A 17,603-nucleotide genomic window follows, 5' to 3' on the forward strand; every position below is an offset into this window, starting at 1 on the left:
CCCTAATCTACATCACTGATTACCATACTAAATCCGTCAGAAAATTACAAGAATTTCCCAAAAAACAATGAGCCATAGTCTGTATTACTGGACTTTGACCAACCTCACATTACAATGTGTACTGTACATGTAAGTGGGTAGTAGTACAATAGCCCTCTTTTTTGTCTGTAGACATGCAAGCATATTGGTGAAGTGTATAGCAAACCCTTATAAAACTTTTTCATTTAAAGAAATCATATATATTGAATAAACAATGATAAAAACAGCTTGACTAACTATTGGTCATGTTTTCTATCAATATCTGTCACAAAATGGATATGTAATTGCCGAGTTGCCTATAAAGATTAAATGAAAAGATATTATTTTTTTTAAATAGCAGAATATTAGTATATTATTCAATTGTTCAGGGGTGGAATCTCAAACTTTCTTCTCTGCTGTGATTGGACGAGAGCATACGTAGGAGGTGCGTATGGAGCTGTAAGTTGTGCTTCGTTACAGCTGTAGATATTGTCTACAACGCAGACGCACTGTGAACAACTTTGCAAACGCTTACATTTATTGTGTATTAAAAACACAGAGAAATAAAACAGATGGGTTACCAGTGTTTCATCTTTCTAGGAGAAACATCGTCTGAACTTCGTTACTTAGAAAGCTATTTCGTGAACTAATACATTAAACTCACGAAGAAGTTGGGTGCCCATTGCATTGTGTTTTGTTCGGATATTCCTGCTTTGCTCCAAGACGATTTAGGTAAGGATTTGTTTCGATCACAGAGATACGTTCTTGTTTGACACTTCTCGTACTTCCGAAATGTAACTATCTGCTTGTAACATCCGATCCGTTGATCCGGAGCTTGCAATTGTAGCCGTGTATGTTTGCCAGGCTGATCTAAGTTCGGAAGAAACTGAGCGCATGCTGGACATGGTTTACATTTAAAGACTGTCCAGATCTTTGGCGGCTACTAATAAGTATGCACAAAAGACTGCGCGAAACGAATGGGATTTCACTGTGTCGTGTTTGCTCCTCGGTCGTTTGGTTAAAAGCACTGTTTGTATTTTTCTTATCCCGTATTCTATTATTGTATTGATTTGCAGGTGTTTTTGGGACAGCCTCATGAAATGTGAATATTTCAATTTATTAAACAGTTCCCTCTGCCGTCAAGCGATGAAATGTTTTCTGAAATAACTACAATTAATTGTATATAATTTTTTGAAGAAATTCAGTTATTCTGAATTGCATTTTGGCTATCAAACAATATTATCAATTCATATTTTTATTTAAGTTACATAATTTGCTTTTAGTGTTGCACAATTCGAACAATTTATAGCCTGAAGGTGATGTTCGGTTTTACACAGGGACTTGAATGCGTTGCCTGTAGCACCGTCTAAAATGAGCGAGCTACAGAGGGAACAAGTCATGGGAGGTTGGCACCGTGATTCATCGGCGTAAACTGCTGATAAAAGCCATGAAAGGGATGTCCACACCCAGGTAGCATACCTATTCACCTCACCTGGTTATGTAATATAACTAGGTATTTAATGAGAATTAAATTCTATTTTTATTCATTTGTCAGTAAATAATTGATTACTGGTAGATTTTGACAGATGTTTGATTCCCTTGTTGCCAGTGTGTAAACACAAACCTTATCATGTATCCTTTCATCTTCCAAGTCCAGAGTTCATTTCCGGATCCATCCTACTGATAAGAGATGATGGCTTTATAGACTAATGACATTTTGTGGCCAGGCTTGTATTTATTCAGGATGGGAGTGTCAGGGTTAATTTTCAATGCTTTAACATCTATGCTGGCAGGGTAAGGGCTTCTTTACACCACAAACTAGGTCCAATAATACACTTTTGGACAACCTGACCAAATTCACAGACGTACATGTGTGTTATAGATCTGTCACTCTCATTGAAAGCAAGTCTAAGAAGCAGATTTGTTCTATGTGCGCTATTTCAATACTTACATTTACGTTTAAAAAGTTTTAGATGGTACTATGATTTATCTACACAATACTTTCTTGTTTTGTAACAAACTGAAATTAGGCATTCTTAGAATTTTAGGAACCAGGAAATTGCCGAGAGATATCTCCCTAGTGCATCTTTGAAAGATCTGCTCAAGAGAGATCTACCACATCTATACCACATACCCCCTCTGAGTGTTACAGTGTAAAGACAAGGCCGTGGCCACAGATACGTTTTCGCCCACGCCCCGTCCCTTCCAGAAACCTCTGTTAAAACTTCGGATCCGGATCACGTTCTGCACACGTTGTTTTAGGCATTCGTAGCTGCTCCTCCTCTTCACGTGTATCTCTTTACGCACACTCTTTTTAACCACGATGATGTAGCTTATGTCTCTGCCTCATATTTCTGCACAGCTTAAATAAAATACAACATTTCGGGGTTTGAACGTACAATCCAAAACATGTAATATTATGAAGGCTATAACCTTCTGTCTGTTTTAACTGATATTGTAGTTGCACAAGCAAGACCCATTCCCGGATAGTTTGGACACTTTTTGTGTGATGCGGGCTAATCTTTTTATAGTTGCTGCCATATCGTAGTTCCTGGAAGAAGAAGAAAAACACGACTTGTCTGCCTACTGCGCATCTTATTCAATGTTTGCAATGATGATGGAAAAAGTAATGTACAGTCGCCAATTAGACTGCGTGTCTGTCTTGCAGCGGAACGTATATCTGTATCCAGACGGGTAAAAATAGTCTGAAAATGGGCGCATTCGTTATGCATCGCTCCGTACCATAGTTAGGCCATATGCTGATATAGCGGTGAGGGTAAATAGCTGCATGTAACTCAGCATCTAAGAACATGAAATCACTATACTGACTGTTCTGTATCGTGTTTATTATTTAAATAATGACGACAAAGTTTGTACGAATATGTTGATAATGTAAATAGTTGCGTGTAGCCTTTACTCCCCTCCTGAAAAATAAAGAACATGACATTGTGCTTATTAAAAAAGCCTAGTGAGGTGATGCAATAGTAAGAACAGTTTGGTGTTGAACATGAAGTTTGTAGTCTAAACAAGTGACCAGACAAAGGCGATCAAGGATGCGGAAGCGGAGCACCCAGCATATCAGCAGTGGTGGAAAAAGTACCCGATTGTCATACTTGAGTGAAAGTAAAGATAACTTCATAAAAATGACGAAAGTCACCCAGTAAAAAACGACTTGATTAAAAGTATTTGGTTTTAAATATACTTAAGTATCAACAGTAAATGTAATTGCTAAAATATGTTTAAGTATCAAAAGTATTAAAAAAAATCAAATTCCTTATGTTAAACAAACCAGACTGCACAAATGTTCTTGTTTTTAAAATGTACAGATAGCCAGGGGCACACTCCAACATGTACAAACCAAGCATTTGTGTTTAGTGAGTCCGCCAGATCAGAGGCAGTAGGGATGACCAGGGATGTTCTCTTGATAAGTGTGTGAATTGCAAAAAAAAAAATCTGTTCTGTTAAGCATTCAAAATGTAACAAGTACTTTTGGGTGTCAGGGAAAATGTGAGGAGTAAAAAGTAAATAATTTTATTTAGGAACGGTAGTGGAGTAAAAGTTGTTCAAAATATAAATAGTGAAGCAGGGGGCGGCAGCGTAGCCTAGCGGTTAGAGCGTTGGACTAGTAACCGGAAGGTTGCAAGTTCAAAACCCCGAGCTGACAAGGTACAAATCTGTCGTTCTGCCCACTGTTCCTAGGCCGTCATTGTAAATAAGAATTTGTTCTTAACTGACTTGCCTAGTTAAATGAAGGTAAAATAAAATGTTAAAAAGTACAGTACATTTGTCAATCATTGCATTAATCAAGTGTGCAGCGCTATGTGCAACATGGCTTAGATGAGGAGCTCCTGTATAGTTTGAATTTCTATCCTTATGTTGTTTGTCTATATACAACGGTATTTACGGTATGCCAATAGCTGTCCTCGCCAAAGCTGCAGGAAGTAGGGGCTGCAGCACCCCCTGAATCAATAAATCATAAAATCTTATGTTATTTTTGGGGGGGCGATATATTTTTTCTCTCACAAAAGTAGTGCACTGGGCTTTAATAGTCCTGTATTAGCGGATCTACAAGTCTGCAGCGCCAGCATGGGCAAAAAGATTTGTCTGCAGCCCCCCATTTTACAGCACCCCCACCCCAAAACTACTCACATATGAAACAGGAATGTGGCTTTGGCCACACCACATCCCAAGGCTAGTGTAAACAGGAATGTGGCTTTGGCCACACCACATCCCAAGGCTAGTGTAAACAGGAATGTGGCTTTGGCCACATCCCAAGGCTAGTGTAAACAGGAATGTGGCTTTGGCCACACCACATCCCAAGGCTAGTGTAAACAGGAATGTGGCTTTGGCCACACCACATCCCAAGGCTAGTGTAAACAGGAATGTGGCTTTGGCCAAACCACATCCCAAGGCTAGTGTAAACAGGAATGTGGCTTTGGCCACACCACATCCCAAGGCTAGTATAAACAGGAATGTGGCTTTGGCCACACCACATCCCAAGGCTAGTATAAACAGGAATGTGGCTTTGGCCACACCACATTCCAAGGCTAGTGTAAACAGGAATGTGGCTTTGGCCACATCCCAAGGCTAGTGTAAACAGGAATGTGGCTTTGGCCACATCCCAAGGCTAGTGTAAACAGGAATGTGGCTTTGGCCACATCCCAAGGCTAGTGTAAACAGGAATGTGGCTTTGACCACACCACACTCCAAGGCTAGTGTAAACAGGAATGTGGCTTTGACCACACCACACTCCAAGGCTAGTGTAAACAGGAATGTGGCTTTGGCCACACCACATCCCAAGGCTAGTGTAAACAGGAATGTGGCTTTGGCCAAACCACATCCCAAGGCTAGTGTAAACAGGAATGTGGCTTTGGCCAACCCACATCCCAAGGCTAGTGTAAACAGGAATGTGGCTTTGGCCAAACCACATCCCAAGGCTAGTGTAAACAGGAATGTGGCTTTGGCCAAACCATATCCCAAGGCTAGTGTAAACAGGAATGTGGCTTTGGCCAAACCATATCCCAAGGCTAGTGTAAACAGAAGTTGCAAATGTTAGTAATGTAAATGTCCCTAATAAGTCGGAACATATTTCAATATCCAAGACCATGTCAAGCCTGTAAAGCTAAAGAAATTGATGATTCATAATGACATTTTAGACCAATATATGTAGATATATTTACTAACATTGTGTTTGTTTGCCCACCAGGTTCAAGATGTCTGTGAGCAACCACGAAAACAGGAAGTCCCGCTCTAGCTCTGGCTCCATGAACATCCAGCTATTCCACAAGACCTCTCATGCGGACAGCCTCCTGACCCAGCTCAACCTGCTCCGTAAGCGAAGAGTCTTCACTGACGTGGTCCTGAGGGCCGGGAACCGGGTTTTCCCTTGCCACCGCGCAGTGCTGGCCTCCTGCAGCCGCTACTTTGAGGCCATGTTTAACGGAGGCCTGAGGGAGAGCCGCGATGCCGAGGTCAACTTCCACGACTCGCTGCACCCAGAGGTGCTGGAGTTGCTGTTAGACTATGCCTACTCGGCCCGCGTCATCATCAACGAGGAGAACGCTGAATCCCTTCTGGAGGCCGGGGACATGCTCCAGTTTCATGACATCCGAGACGCCTGCTCTGAGTTCCTAGAGAAAAACCTGGCACCTTCCAACTGCCTGGGCATGATGCTGCTGTCGGACGCCCACCAGTGCCAGCGGCTCTACGAGCTCTCCTGGAGGATGTGCCTGGCCAACTTCGCCACCCTCAACAGGACGGAGGACTTCCTTAGTCTCCCTAAAGACAAGGTTCAGGAGCTTGTGTTCAGCGAGGAACTGGAGGTGGAGGATGAGAGCCTGGTGTATGAGGCTGTGATAGACTGGGTAAAGGCGGACATAGAGAGGAGGCTGGGTGACCTTCCGGAGCTGCTGCGCTGTGTGCGTCTGGCCCTGCTGCCCGAGACATACCTGCTGAAGAACGTGGCCTCTGAGGAGCTGGTGATGGGACACAAAGTGGGCCGGGAGATCGTGGAGGATGCAGTGCGATGTAAGATGAGGATCCTCCAGAACGACGGCATTGTGACGGGGTTCTGCGCCAGGCCCAGGAAGGTCAGCCAGGCCCTGCTTCTCCTGGGGGGTCAGACCTTCATGTGTGACAAGGTGTACATGATTGACAACAAGACCAAGGAGATCACGCCCAAAACGGACATCCCCAGCCCCCGTAAGGAGTGCAGCGCCTGTGCCATTGGCTGCAAGGTCTATGTGACTGGGGGGAGAGGCTCTGAGAACGGGGCCTCCAAAGACATGTGGGTCTATGACACCCTGCATGATGAGTGGTCCAAAGCAGCGCCCATGCTGGTGGCCAGGTTCGGACACGGGACAGCTGAGCTCGACCACATCCTGTACGTTGTAGGTGGACACACCTCTCTGGCCGGCTCCTTCCCAGCCTCTCCGTCAGTCTCACTCAAACAGGTGGAGCAGTATGACCCGCAGACCAACAAGTGGATCCTCGTAGCTCCTCTCAGAGAGGGGGTTAGCAATGCTGCAGTGGTGGGGGCCAAGAACAAGCTGTTTGTCTTCGGGGGCACCAGCGTCAACCGAGATAAGTTTCCCAAGGTGCAGTGCTTCGACCCGGTCCAGAACAGGTGGACGGTGCCTGCTTCCTGCCCTCAGCTCTGGCGCTACACGGCGGCGGCTGTCGTAGGCAACCATGTCGTAGTGATCGGTGGAGACACAGAGTTCTCGGCCAGCTCGGCCTACCGCTTCAACAGTGAGACGTTCCAGTGGTCCAAGTTCGGGGATGTGATGGCCAAGAGGATCAGCTGTCACGCGGTGGCGTCGGGCAACCGGCTGTACGTGGTGGGAGGATACTTTGGGGCTCAGAGGTGCAAGACCCTGGACTGTTACGACCCCTCTACAGACTCGTGGGACAGCGTGACCAGCGTGCCCTACTCGTTGATCCCCACAGCTTTCGTCAGCACCTGGAAGTACCTCTCAGCGTAGTGACTGACGGGGCAACAGGAAGAAATGGTGAGTTGCTTCTTCAAACACGGACAAAACATAACAGGTCACACAGACCCAGGTTAAACTCTTAAAAACAATAAGAATGGAAATTGCAGTGTCTCAGTCGTTGGGGAGATAAAATTGATAAACCATATTAAGAGGGTGGCACAGGCAAGGACATATCTTTTTTTTTTATTTTTTTTATAAACATGCAAATGAGACGGTTTGTCTCCGCAGAGCTACTAAAGAGATTAATCACAGACAAAACGAATCCATGTGTTTCAAATCGAACTTCAGCAATGGAAACAAAATAATGGGAGGGGGAAAAATGAATTGGGAACACATGCGTCCCACTCTAGGTCATGTCACTTTGTTCCACTCTGGTCTCAGTCGATATTAAAGCATCACTCTCCTTCATAGTTGTTCAACCCTTACTACACTATGGCCTTAATACAAATAGTTGACTGGGTTTATAAAGCTTTCCAGGTGCTCGAGGACTTTACAACACTTTCGGTCGGGCGAGATCAGTCATTCGTCCTCTTGTCAGTCCGGTATCAGTGACCCCAGGCACAGGTGGACATCGAAGGGACCGACAAACAGTTTCAGTCCTCTGTTGTCATGGTTGTCATGGTTGCCGATGACTACAACATTATCTAATCGGGGCCTCTGGCTGGGTGTTGGATGATAAACATGGAGAAGTCAGTAGTTTATGGAGCAGTAGGAAATATGAATGTCAGCCTGGCAGTAATTACAGAGACACAGAGCCGCTCCACGTCGCTCTAGCCCTCAATCACTTTCAGCACAGGAGCAAGACAGAGTTCAGGCCTGTGCTTGCAATACACTACAGTCCCTTGGTGAGGAGTGTGCAATATCTGTGAGCTGGCCTCAGGCTCTATCCTCTAGGTCCTAGGATGTGGCAACAGGGGCGTCAATTTGGTATAGCAGTCGCAACCACAATTTATACTGAACAGAAATAGAAATTAACATGTAAAGTGTGTTGGTCGCATATTTCACAAGTTGAAATAAAAGATACCAGATATGTTCCGTACTCACAAAAAACTTTTCTCAATCATTTGTTTCCATCCCTGTTAGAGAGCATTTCTCCTTTGCCCAAGATCATCCATTCATGTGACCGGTGTGGCATATCAAGAAGCTGATTAAACAGTGTGATCATTACGCAGGTGCACCTTGTGCTGGGGACAGTAAAAGGCCACTCTAAAAAATGTGCAGTTGTGTCTCACAACACAATGCCACAGATGTTGCAAGTTTTTGGCGCATTCAATTGGCATGCTGACTGCAGGAATGTCCACTGGAGATGTTGACAGTTTTTCTGATCCACTCCCCTACTTTTTGTTTTGACCAACAGATGTATCTGTCTATTCTCAGTCATTTTTAAGACCTAATGAATTTATTTTAAATGCCTGATTTCCTTTTATATGAACTGTAGTTCAGTAAAATTTTTAATTTTAGCATGTTGCGTTTTATATTTTCAGTATAAAATACGCTACTAAAAATCATTCCAATCCTGATAAAAAATTATTTAAAAAAAAAAGCAAATGCAGTTTAGCGGTATTGGCAGGCTGATTTGAGGACCATGTGGACGATCTGGGAGCGGGAGGGAAGGATGTTTGTATGGCTGGCTGGCTTTATCGATGCAGCTGCAGTGAACAGCTCAACTTTTTCTCAAAACAGTACAGAGGTAAAGATGGCTGTAGGTAACTACTGTTTTGACTGGCTATAACCGGAATAGAAAGAGGAGTGGGAGGCCCCGGTGCACAACTGAGCAAGAGGACAAGTACATTAGTGTGTCTAGTTTGAGAAACAGACACCTCAAGTCCTCAACTGGCAGCTTCATTAAATAGTACTCATTAAATAGTACTCATTAAATAGTACTCATTAAATAGTACCCGCAAAACACCAGTCTCAACGTCAACAGTGAAGAGGTGACTCTGGGATGCTGGCCTTCTAGGTAGAGTTCCTCTGTCCAGTCTCAACGTCAACAGTGAAGAGGTGACTCTGGGATTCCTCTGTCCAGTCTCAATGTCAACAGTGAAGAGGACTAGGTGACTCTGGGATGCTCTCAACGCCTAAAGAGGTGACTAGGCAGGGTTCCTCTGTCCAGTCTCAACGTCAACAGTAAAGAGGTGACTCTGGGATGCTGGCCTTCTAGGTAGAGTTCCTCTGTCCAGTCTCAATGTCAACAGTGAAGAGGTAGGTGACTCTGGGATGCTGGCCTTCATTTCTCAGAACAAGAATAGACTGATGAGTTTCAGAAGAAAGTACTTTGTTTCTGGCCATTTTGAGCCTGTAATCGAACCCACAAATGCTGATGATCCAGATACTCAACTTGTCTAAAGAAGGCCAGTTCTATTGCTTCTTTAATCAGCACAACAGTTTTCAGCTGTTCTAACATAATTGCAAAAGGGTTTTCTAATGATCAATTAGCCTTTTAAAATGCTAAACTTGGATTAGCTAACATAACATGCCATTGGAACACAGGAGTGATGGTTGCTGATAATGGGCTTCTGTACACCTATGTAGATATTCCTTAAAAAAAATCTGCTGTTTCCAGCAACAATAGTCATTTACAACATTAACCATGTCTACACAGTATTTCTGATCTATTTGATGTCATTTTAATGGACCAAAAAAAAAAAATAGTCTTTTCTTTCAAAAACAAGGACATTTCTAAGTGACTCAACTTTTGAACGTGTGTGTGTGTGTGTGTGCGCGCACCACATGATGTTGGTGGCACTTTAAATGGGGAGGATGGGTTTATGGTAACGGGTGGAATATAATTAGTGGAATGGCATTCCATTTACTCAGTTCCAGACATTATGTGTCAGCCTCCACTGACACACACACACACACACACACACACACACACACACACACACACACACGACGCATCTAAACCATGTCAGCGGTCTACAGAAGAGGGTAGTAAGGGAAAGGCAGTGTGGAGGGGAGATGGCGAGTGAGAGAGAAACTGAGAAGAGGAGCTATATTTTGCACTGCTTGGCAGCCAGGAGCCGCTCGCTGTAAAAACTGAAAACTTTCAACCAGGGTAGAAAAAAAACCGTGTTTTCTCTCCCTCGTGTCGACAACACTCCAGTCGGTTGCTAGAGAGAGTTCACTACACATTTGTAGTAAAAAGATTTTTGGGGTTTGACTGCTCTGAGGGTTGATCATTTTACATCTCGTAGTCTTGACACTTCGTTGTAAAGTACATACATTTAGGCTTATAGCTGTTATGGATTCAAATAATGCAGCCTGGGTTTCATGGTTTCATCGTCAGGATTATTATATGTTTTTTAAATACTGCATGTTGTTTCCAGAAATGGCAGAAGAGGTTCAGGGACTGTTCTTAAAGATCAACTTTGGGCAAAAAAAAAAAAAGTATTTAAACGGTATAACTGATCAATGCACCATCATACCAGGTCATTTAACGCTTTAAAACAAAAGAAAATGGATGAATACGTTGTTTTTTTTTTCCTACAGAAGGGCCATTTCTTACCGCTCTCTACAGCTTCTGTTCAAAAACAAATTCTGTGAAATAACATCAACACATACTGGAGGAGTTACTGGCTCGCCACAGCTGGTCCGCTACGCCACAGCTGGCTCGCTACAGCTGGCTCGCTACAGCTGGCTCGCTACAGCTGGCTGGCTCGCTCGCTACAGCTGGCTGGCTCACTACAGCTGGCTGGCTCGCCACAGCTGGCTCGCCACAGCTGGCTCGCTACGCCACAGCTGGCTTGCTACAGCTGGCTCACTACGCCACAGCTGGCTCGCTACAGTTCGCTACGCCACAGCTGGCTCGCCACGGCTGGCTCGCTACAGCTGGCTCGCTACAGCTGGCTCGCCACAGCTGGCTCGCTACAGCTGGCTCGCTACAGTTCGCTACGCCACAGCTGGCTCGCTACAGCTGGCTCGCTACAGTTCGCTACGCCACAGCTGGCTCACTATGCCACAGCTGGCTCACTACGCCACAGCTGGCTCGCTACAGCTGGCTCACTACGCCACAGCTGGCTCGCTACAGCTGGCTCACTACGCCACAGCTGGCTCGCTACAGCTGGCTCGCTACAGCTGGCTCGCTACAGCTGGCTCGCTACAGCTAACCAACTAACTACGTCGGTCGCGGCGTGCGTGACCAGAATGACACAGATGAAACACCAAAGGCGCACCCTGTTTCTGTTAGAAATAAATAGAGAAAGAGGAGGAGTTTGAGCACGAAAAAAAAGTTCCAAGTCAACGTTTAACCACTGCCAAAATGTGGTGGCTGTTTGTGCACTTTTCAGCAGCCGTGGTGTCACACAGGTGGGTTCTACATGTTCGGCAATGAAGGACCAGTATCGACAGAGAGGCGCTCTGGGTCAATTTGTCACACTGCTTCTCTCTGGCTGAACTATTGATGCTTCCTCCTCTGAAGATACAAGGTCTTTCCCGTCCAAACGGTCTCAACTCCTAGCCTTTCATCCCAAGCCAGATGGAGACGTTCCATCTCAATTTTAAATGTTTGATTTGTTTAGCTTTTAATGTGCTTTGAGATGTATTTTCTGTTGTGAAAAGCATTTATACAAGTGAAAATTATTATTATTACTGTGTTTTACATGCGGTATGAAACCACCCTGTCTTCCACTCATACTACAAACACACCACCCTTTTCCTTCTAATTCTAGAGGAATAAAGGCGTGGCTTTCAGTTCTATTGGTAATGATTTGGAGTGGGGGGATTTGAGCTGGAGTGGGGAGATTTGAGCTGGAGTGGGGAGATTTGAGCTGGAGTGGGGAGATTTGAGCTGGAGTGGGGAGATTTGAGCTGGAGTGGGGAGATTTGAGTTGTCTTGGCGGTTTCTTCTAGTGTGATGAACAGCCAGTTTTCAGTTGTCTTCTCTCCTGACCACAGATTCAGGCTACAATCCATTCACTCACTGTTGATGGAAAAAAAACAATTTGTGACTGTAAACACTCGTATTATGGTTTGTCACAGACTCCTAGTCTAGACAAGAAACAGAGGTCAAAGAGTAGATTTGTTGAGTGAGCTCCGTTAATCACACATGGCAGCAGGAACATGCAAAGAATTCCACCAGTAATATTACAGCAAGGTACCAATGCCACAGTATTAACACATTGAAACAAAATGGATACTGTATGAATGGGAAAAGAATAGGGAAACGCCAGACTCAAAACAGAAAACCCTCCTGGATTCACCTCAGAAGGACGGGTTAGGAAGATGAATAAATGAGACTGTCTAAACTGGAACAACCATTTCAGAAACAGGTGAAATAAGTTAAACAGATTGGATTAGTTTAGAAAAATGTACGTTATTTTGTATATTTGTGTTGCATAAGATTAATGCAAAAACATTAGATTTTGAAACAAACATATTTTGCAACTGCAATAGCATGCAGGAAAATATAATGATGGGTGTGGTTTTGAGTGTTTTGTTTTTAAATCCTACACAGTAAGAATGACACAATCACACTCAACCCTTATTCTACACCACAGAGTTAATTGAACTATTTTTGAGTAAAAGAATAGGAACTCTGCTGTAATGACATTATTTCTGTTTTCCCTTGTGCTTGTAGAGTAGTTAATCATGAGTTGAGGGAGCTGGGTCTTAGCTGACGTGTGGGGGGGATCCTAGCTTAGCCCCAACACTGTGCTGGTGTAGGACTATAGGCAGACAGAATGTAACCGGAGATTTGAGCACAAAGTTCAACGAGGTTTCCCCGGACACCCAACAGGCCTAGCAATGGCTGTTTGTTCTCACCCCCCCCGTCTCCCCTCTTCTTTCTCTGCTCCCCCTCTCACAAACATCCCAGAAACAGAGGCCCATTTGAACTTTTCCAACTGAAACCTGAGGCGGTGGGGCAGCTCTGTGATGGGGCACACCTGGGCAGGGTCATAGGCCAGTGGGCAGGCTTCAGTGGGCCTCCCCAGACTGCTGTTTTAAAGAAAGGGCCGAGGATGGATAGATGGATGGAGGGAGGGAGGGAGGGAGGGAGGGAGGGAGGCTCAATACTAATGTTTTATTAAAGCCCACCAGGAACGCTCTCTGAATGAGCCTTTTTATAATGGCATCTGTGTTCAGCCCCCCGAGAGAGTGAGGGTGAACTCTGGGCACGTGCCCACACTGTCCTGAGTCTCCAGAGTAATCAATCTGTCAGGTTTATGGCTCTTGGCGCAGCATCATTTGCATAAAACGAATAGGGTTTTTATTGCCCTTTTCTCCATGGTGCGGAACACAAAGGGAGGATGTGCTTAAAATGGCCGACTAATCTCCAGACTATAATTTGATGATCACTTTAAAAACAGATGAGTCGGCAGCGCTGCAGGGCTTCTTCGAACGCTTTACACTATGTATCCCTCAGAAGCATGTATCATTGAAGGGGGTGTTGGTCTGCATGTATCATTGAAGGGGTGTTGGTCTGCATGTATCATTGAAGGGGTGTTGGTCTGCATGTATCATTGAAGGGGGTGTTGGTCTGCATGTATCATTGAAGGGGTGTTGGTCTGCATGTATCATTGAAGGGGTGTTGGTCTGCATGTATCATTGAAGGGGTGTTGGTCTGCATGTATCATTGAAGAGGGTGTTGGTCTGCATGTATCATTGAAGAGGGTGTTGGTCTGCATGTATCATTGAAGGGGTGTTGGTCTGCATGTATCATTGAAGGGGTGTTGGTCTGCATGTATCATTGAAGGGGGTGTTGGTCTGCATGTATCATTGAAGAGGGTGTTGGTCTGCATGTATCATTGAAGGGGGTGTTGGTCTGCATGTATCATTGAAGGGGTGTTGGTCTGCATGTATCATTGAAGGGGTGTTGGTCTGCATGTATCATTGAAGGGGTGTTGGTCTGCATGTATCATTGAAGGGGTGTTGGTCTGCATGTATCATTGAAGGGGGTGTTGGTCTGCATGTATCATTGAAGGGGTGTTGGTCTGCATGTATCATTGAAGGGGTGTTGGTCTGCATGTATCATTGAAGGGGGTGTTGGTCTGCCACAGCTGTATTCTCTGTCCCACTGTTAGTCTCAGTCCAGCGTCTGCCAGGAACAATGTTTTATGCTAGAATTTGTCAGGCTCAACTTTTGGTAAGACAATGCTCATTTGCATTAGTCTGCTGTCTGACTTAACCCACAGACAGGGGGGGGGGGGTGTCTAATGAGCAGATCTTTTCAAGGGAGAGGGACACTTTGCCAAACTGAAATTAGCCACTTGATTACTTCAGTTTGACGCAGCGGGTGTCCTTTTGGATTTATGTGACTTCTTTTATGACTGGGTGTGTAGCCTTTCAATGCATTTCTTATCATTAAACACGCGCTTGTTCTGGAGATTTTCTTTGTAGCTAACAATGATTTAACATAGAGACCAAGGAACTGGACAGAGACGGAGCGATGATGGGCCATGGTCCAGTGCATTGTGGGGTAGCAGTATTGACTCCGGGTGGGTAGAGGCTGCAGGGTTTTGGTGAAAATACATCCTTCTGCGCAGGACTGGAACTACAGTCAACTCCTGATTCTGTGTACACTCAGGCCAAGCCCAAAAGTAGTGTACACTATATAGAGAAAAGGGTGCAGACTCTCTGGCTTACTGTCTGCAGTGGACTAACCAGACTCACTGGTATGGGCCGGTGTTAGGAAATAGGTGAAAAGCCAACTGTGTGGTAACACAGAGGAGAGTTTATGGCTGTTTGACCCTTTACTAATATGAAGAAGAGACAGGCTCGTCTGTGTGCGTCTCAGCCTGTGTTGTCTGATGGTAATAAAGGTGGTGACAACTGATCGTTGATCTCTGAGGTTTGAGAGTGTACTTCACCTCATTGGGACAGAGTTGAGATTAGTTGCTTTGCAATGTGAATGCAGCTCAATGTGAAACCTGACTTTAAATAGAAAGAGAACTATATTTAAAGGTGCCTTACTTGTGAAACAGTGATAGGGTGGCTGGCAGCAGAGGGTAGTACTCCTGGTGGTGCCGGCTTTCGTCGTCTACCCTGGTGGGAACAGCAGCCGCTCTCTAGTCCTCGTGGTAAATGGGTACAGGCCTTCGTAGCTGTGATGTGAGATTGTAGCCTCAGTAGCAGATACTGAGGAGACTCAGGCTCCTGCTGTATTACCAGGTTCTGCTCTGAGATGAGAGGATACCCAGGTTCCGCTCTGAGATGAGAGGATACCCAGGTTCTGTTCCGCTCTGAGATGAGAGGATACCCAGGTTCTGCTCTGCTCTGAGATGAGAGGATACCCAGGTTCTGCTCTGAGATGAGAGGATACCCAGGTTCTGCTCTGCTCTGAGATGAGAGGATACCCAGGTTCTGCTCTGCTCTGAGATGAGAGGATACCCAGGTTCTGCTCTGCTCTGAGATGAGAGGATACCCAGGTTCTGCTCTGCTCTGAGATGAGAGGATACCCAGGTTCTGCTCTGAGATGAGATGAGAGGATACCCAGGTTCTGCTATGGTAATGATCTCATTAAGCTGCCTTAAACTACCCCAGCAGTCTCTGTCTGCTGTAACGCACCATGCTTTGGTGTCTGTTAGGCACGCCTATACACACAAACAAACAGCTCCTGCAGACAGAATAGCATTAATTCCCAAAATGCAATTCAGAATATAACTTTTTTTTTTCCTTCAAATGAACGGTTCCATCTTAACAGCAGGGGAAGGAAATTAGATTCTAAAATATCTGAGGCCACAAAGATAGACTGGGATATGAGAGTCCAGCTACAGAACCCAGAGGAATCACCACAATGTAGAATGTACATATCTACAGCTGAACAGATTTCTAGCTCCAGAGTTGACAAGCAGTACTTTTGTCGGTCTAGAATCATGTTAAGCCTGGATGTGTATTGGTTTATGCCAAAATTAGGGTTAAGGCATGTGATTTTATTTCCTCTTTTTATTTGTAATAATATTACAGCAATACAATATATTTTTTTGTAATGGGAACAACTCCAATCCTACATTTTGTGGGAATTTCTCTCCATCATAAAGCATGAATAATGGTATGTTGATGAGCATGATAAGACACTATACTGATGAGCTGTTATAATGGTCCACACTGCAGTATCTGCATTCTCACTTCCTGTATATGAGCTGTTGCTAGACATGTGGCAAGTGTTCACAGAAATGTGAATGATTCTCATGGACAAACTCAGAGTTCTTGGTATGCCTAACGCTTATCTTCTTTCTCTCTCAGCAGTGGTGTCTGGAATGCAGGCTTGTCTCCCTTCGGTGGCTGTGGAATGCAGTGGAGGTGTGAGGAGGGGTTGTCAACCCTGCCCTCCAGGCCTGCAGTCAGGAGAGAATCACATGTCCCCAGCTGCAGAGCAGGAGTGTGGCTAAACTGGGCCTAAGGTCGGGTGAGGAGAGGAGCGGCCTGTCCCTCCCAGCCCGCCTAATTTGATGTTTCCTCTGCTGAGATACTGGCCTGAGCTGCACCAGACCACTGGGGAAGGGGGGGGGTGCTGCAGCCTAAGGAATGCCAGGCTGGGACTGTACTACAGAGGAACATGGATGCCGTACTGTACATCCTTCTGAGTCCTGGGGCTCATAGTGTGTTTATGACTGCTACTATGATCAGAGCATACAAACAGAATCTGTTCTATGGATTCTATTTCTACGTTTCAGAGACTTATCAACTCCAGAATGACTGCAGCCGAGGATAGGACTGATTGTGATGTCACTCTTAAAGGAGCTGCCACATTGGTTCTCCTGCTCTGACAGAGAAGGGCATGGGGTCTGAGCCACTGGGCTCCTCCAAACACTGGGTTATTGACTGTGTTCCTCAGGTGGCATTTGTTGAACTAGTGACAAAGTCAAGGAGGCCTTGCCCATGTTAGTTAGGAGGGAGTTAATTTTGGGAAGTGAAGTGTATGATTTTGTGCATAGAACAAAATTTCCTGTTTATTTTTAGACTTGGACTCAAACTTCCCTCAATTTTGGTCAACTAAATTTGTATCTTCTTTCTCAACTTAAAACACACTGCAAGGAATGTGACTCGTGGCTGAATATACAAAAACATCACAATTTGACTAAATGCCTGTAGTATGTTTCTTGTCTCAGGGTTTATTTGTTTATTATTTGTGCGTAGTTTGGATGTACCCCCTGTTGCAACCTTTGTGTGTGTGTGTGTGTGTTTTCGGTTCTGTTTGTCCCTGGAAATGGCCTGAAAGAGGATGTTAAACTGAGCTCTGACTGTACAGACTGTCTCACTAACAGAACATTCACAGGATGGCTCAAATGCAATTAGACCCAATTTTAGGATCTGTCTTGAAGTTTAAACTCGTATCTACCCGAGGATGTCTTCACAGCTATGCTTTGCCAAGTTGTCTTTCATGTTCATTTGTCAACTCAAACATCTTTTATAAAAGTGACCCTTTACCATGAATCCGATCTCAGTAGTATTTGTGTCGGACCCTAATATTTTAGCCTGTTGGTTTTTAAAGTGTTTTGATTTGCAGAAGGAATTGTCTTTTTTTTTTCTAATTTTGACAGCAAACATTCATGTTCACATGAGTAATTTAGAGGTTAAGTGCCTTGCTCAAGGGCACATCGACAGATGTTTTTTTTTTCACCTCGTCAGCTCGGGGAATGGAACCAGCAACTT

The 17,603-nt window shown here is 44.7% G+C and overlaps 1 protein-coding gene across 3 annotated transcripts; it reads left to right on the top strand.

Annotated features, from left to right (window-relative positions):
• The first annotated feature begins 494 nt into the window (after positions 1-494).
• enc3 (ectodermal-neural cortex 3) lies at positions 495-17,384 on the top strand. Of its 3 annotated transcripts, none has more exons than XM_035787487.2 (3): positions 495-750; positions 5,225-7,028; positions 16,194-17,384. In XM_035787487.2, the coding sequence occupies exon 2, from the start codon at positions 5,232-5,234 to the stop codon at positions 6,999-7,001; it is 1,770 nt and encodes a 589-aa protein (XP_035643380.1). In that variant the 5' UTR covers positions 495-750; positions 5,225-5,231; the 3' UTR covers positions 7,002-7,028; positions 16,194-17,384. The 3 variants fall into 3 exon arrangements, with proteins under 3 accessions (XP_035643380.1, XP_035643373.1, XP_035643376.1); XM_035787480.2 differs by lacking the exon at positions 495-750 and adding an exon at positions 1,345-1,488; XM_035787483.1 differs by lacking the exon at positions 495-750 and adding an exon at positions 1,345-1,488 and having other exon boundaries at positions 16,197-17,384.
• The last annotated feature ends 219 nt before the right edge of the window (positions 17,385-17,603 follow it).

Source organism: Oncorhynchus keta, chromosome 1, assembly GCF_023373465.1.
Source record: "Oncorhynchus keta strain PuntledgeMale-10-30-2019 chromosome 1, Oket_V2, whole genome shotgun sequence".
Taxonomy (NCBI): domain Eukaryota; kingdom Metazoa; phylum Chordata; class Actinopteri; order Salmoniformes; family Salmonidae; genus Oncorhynchus; species Oncorhynchus keta.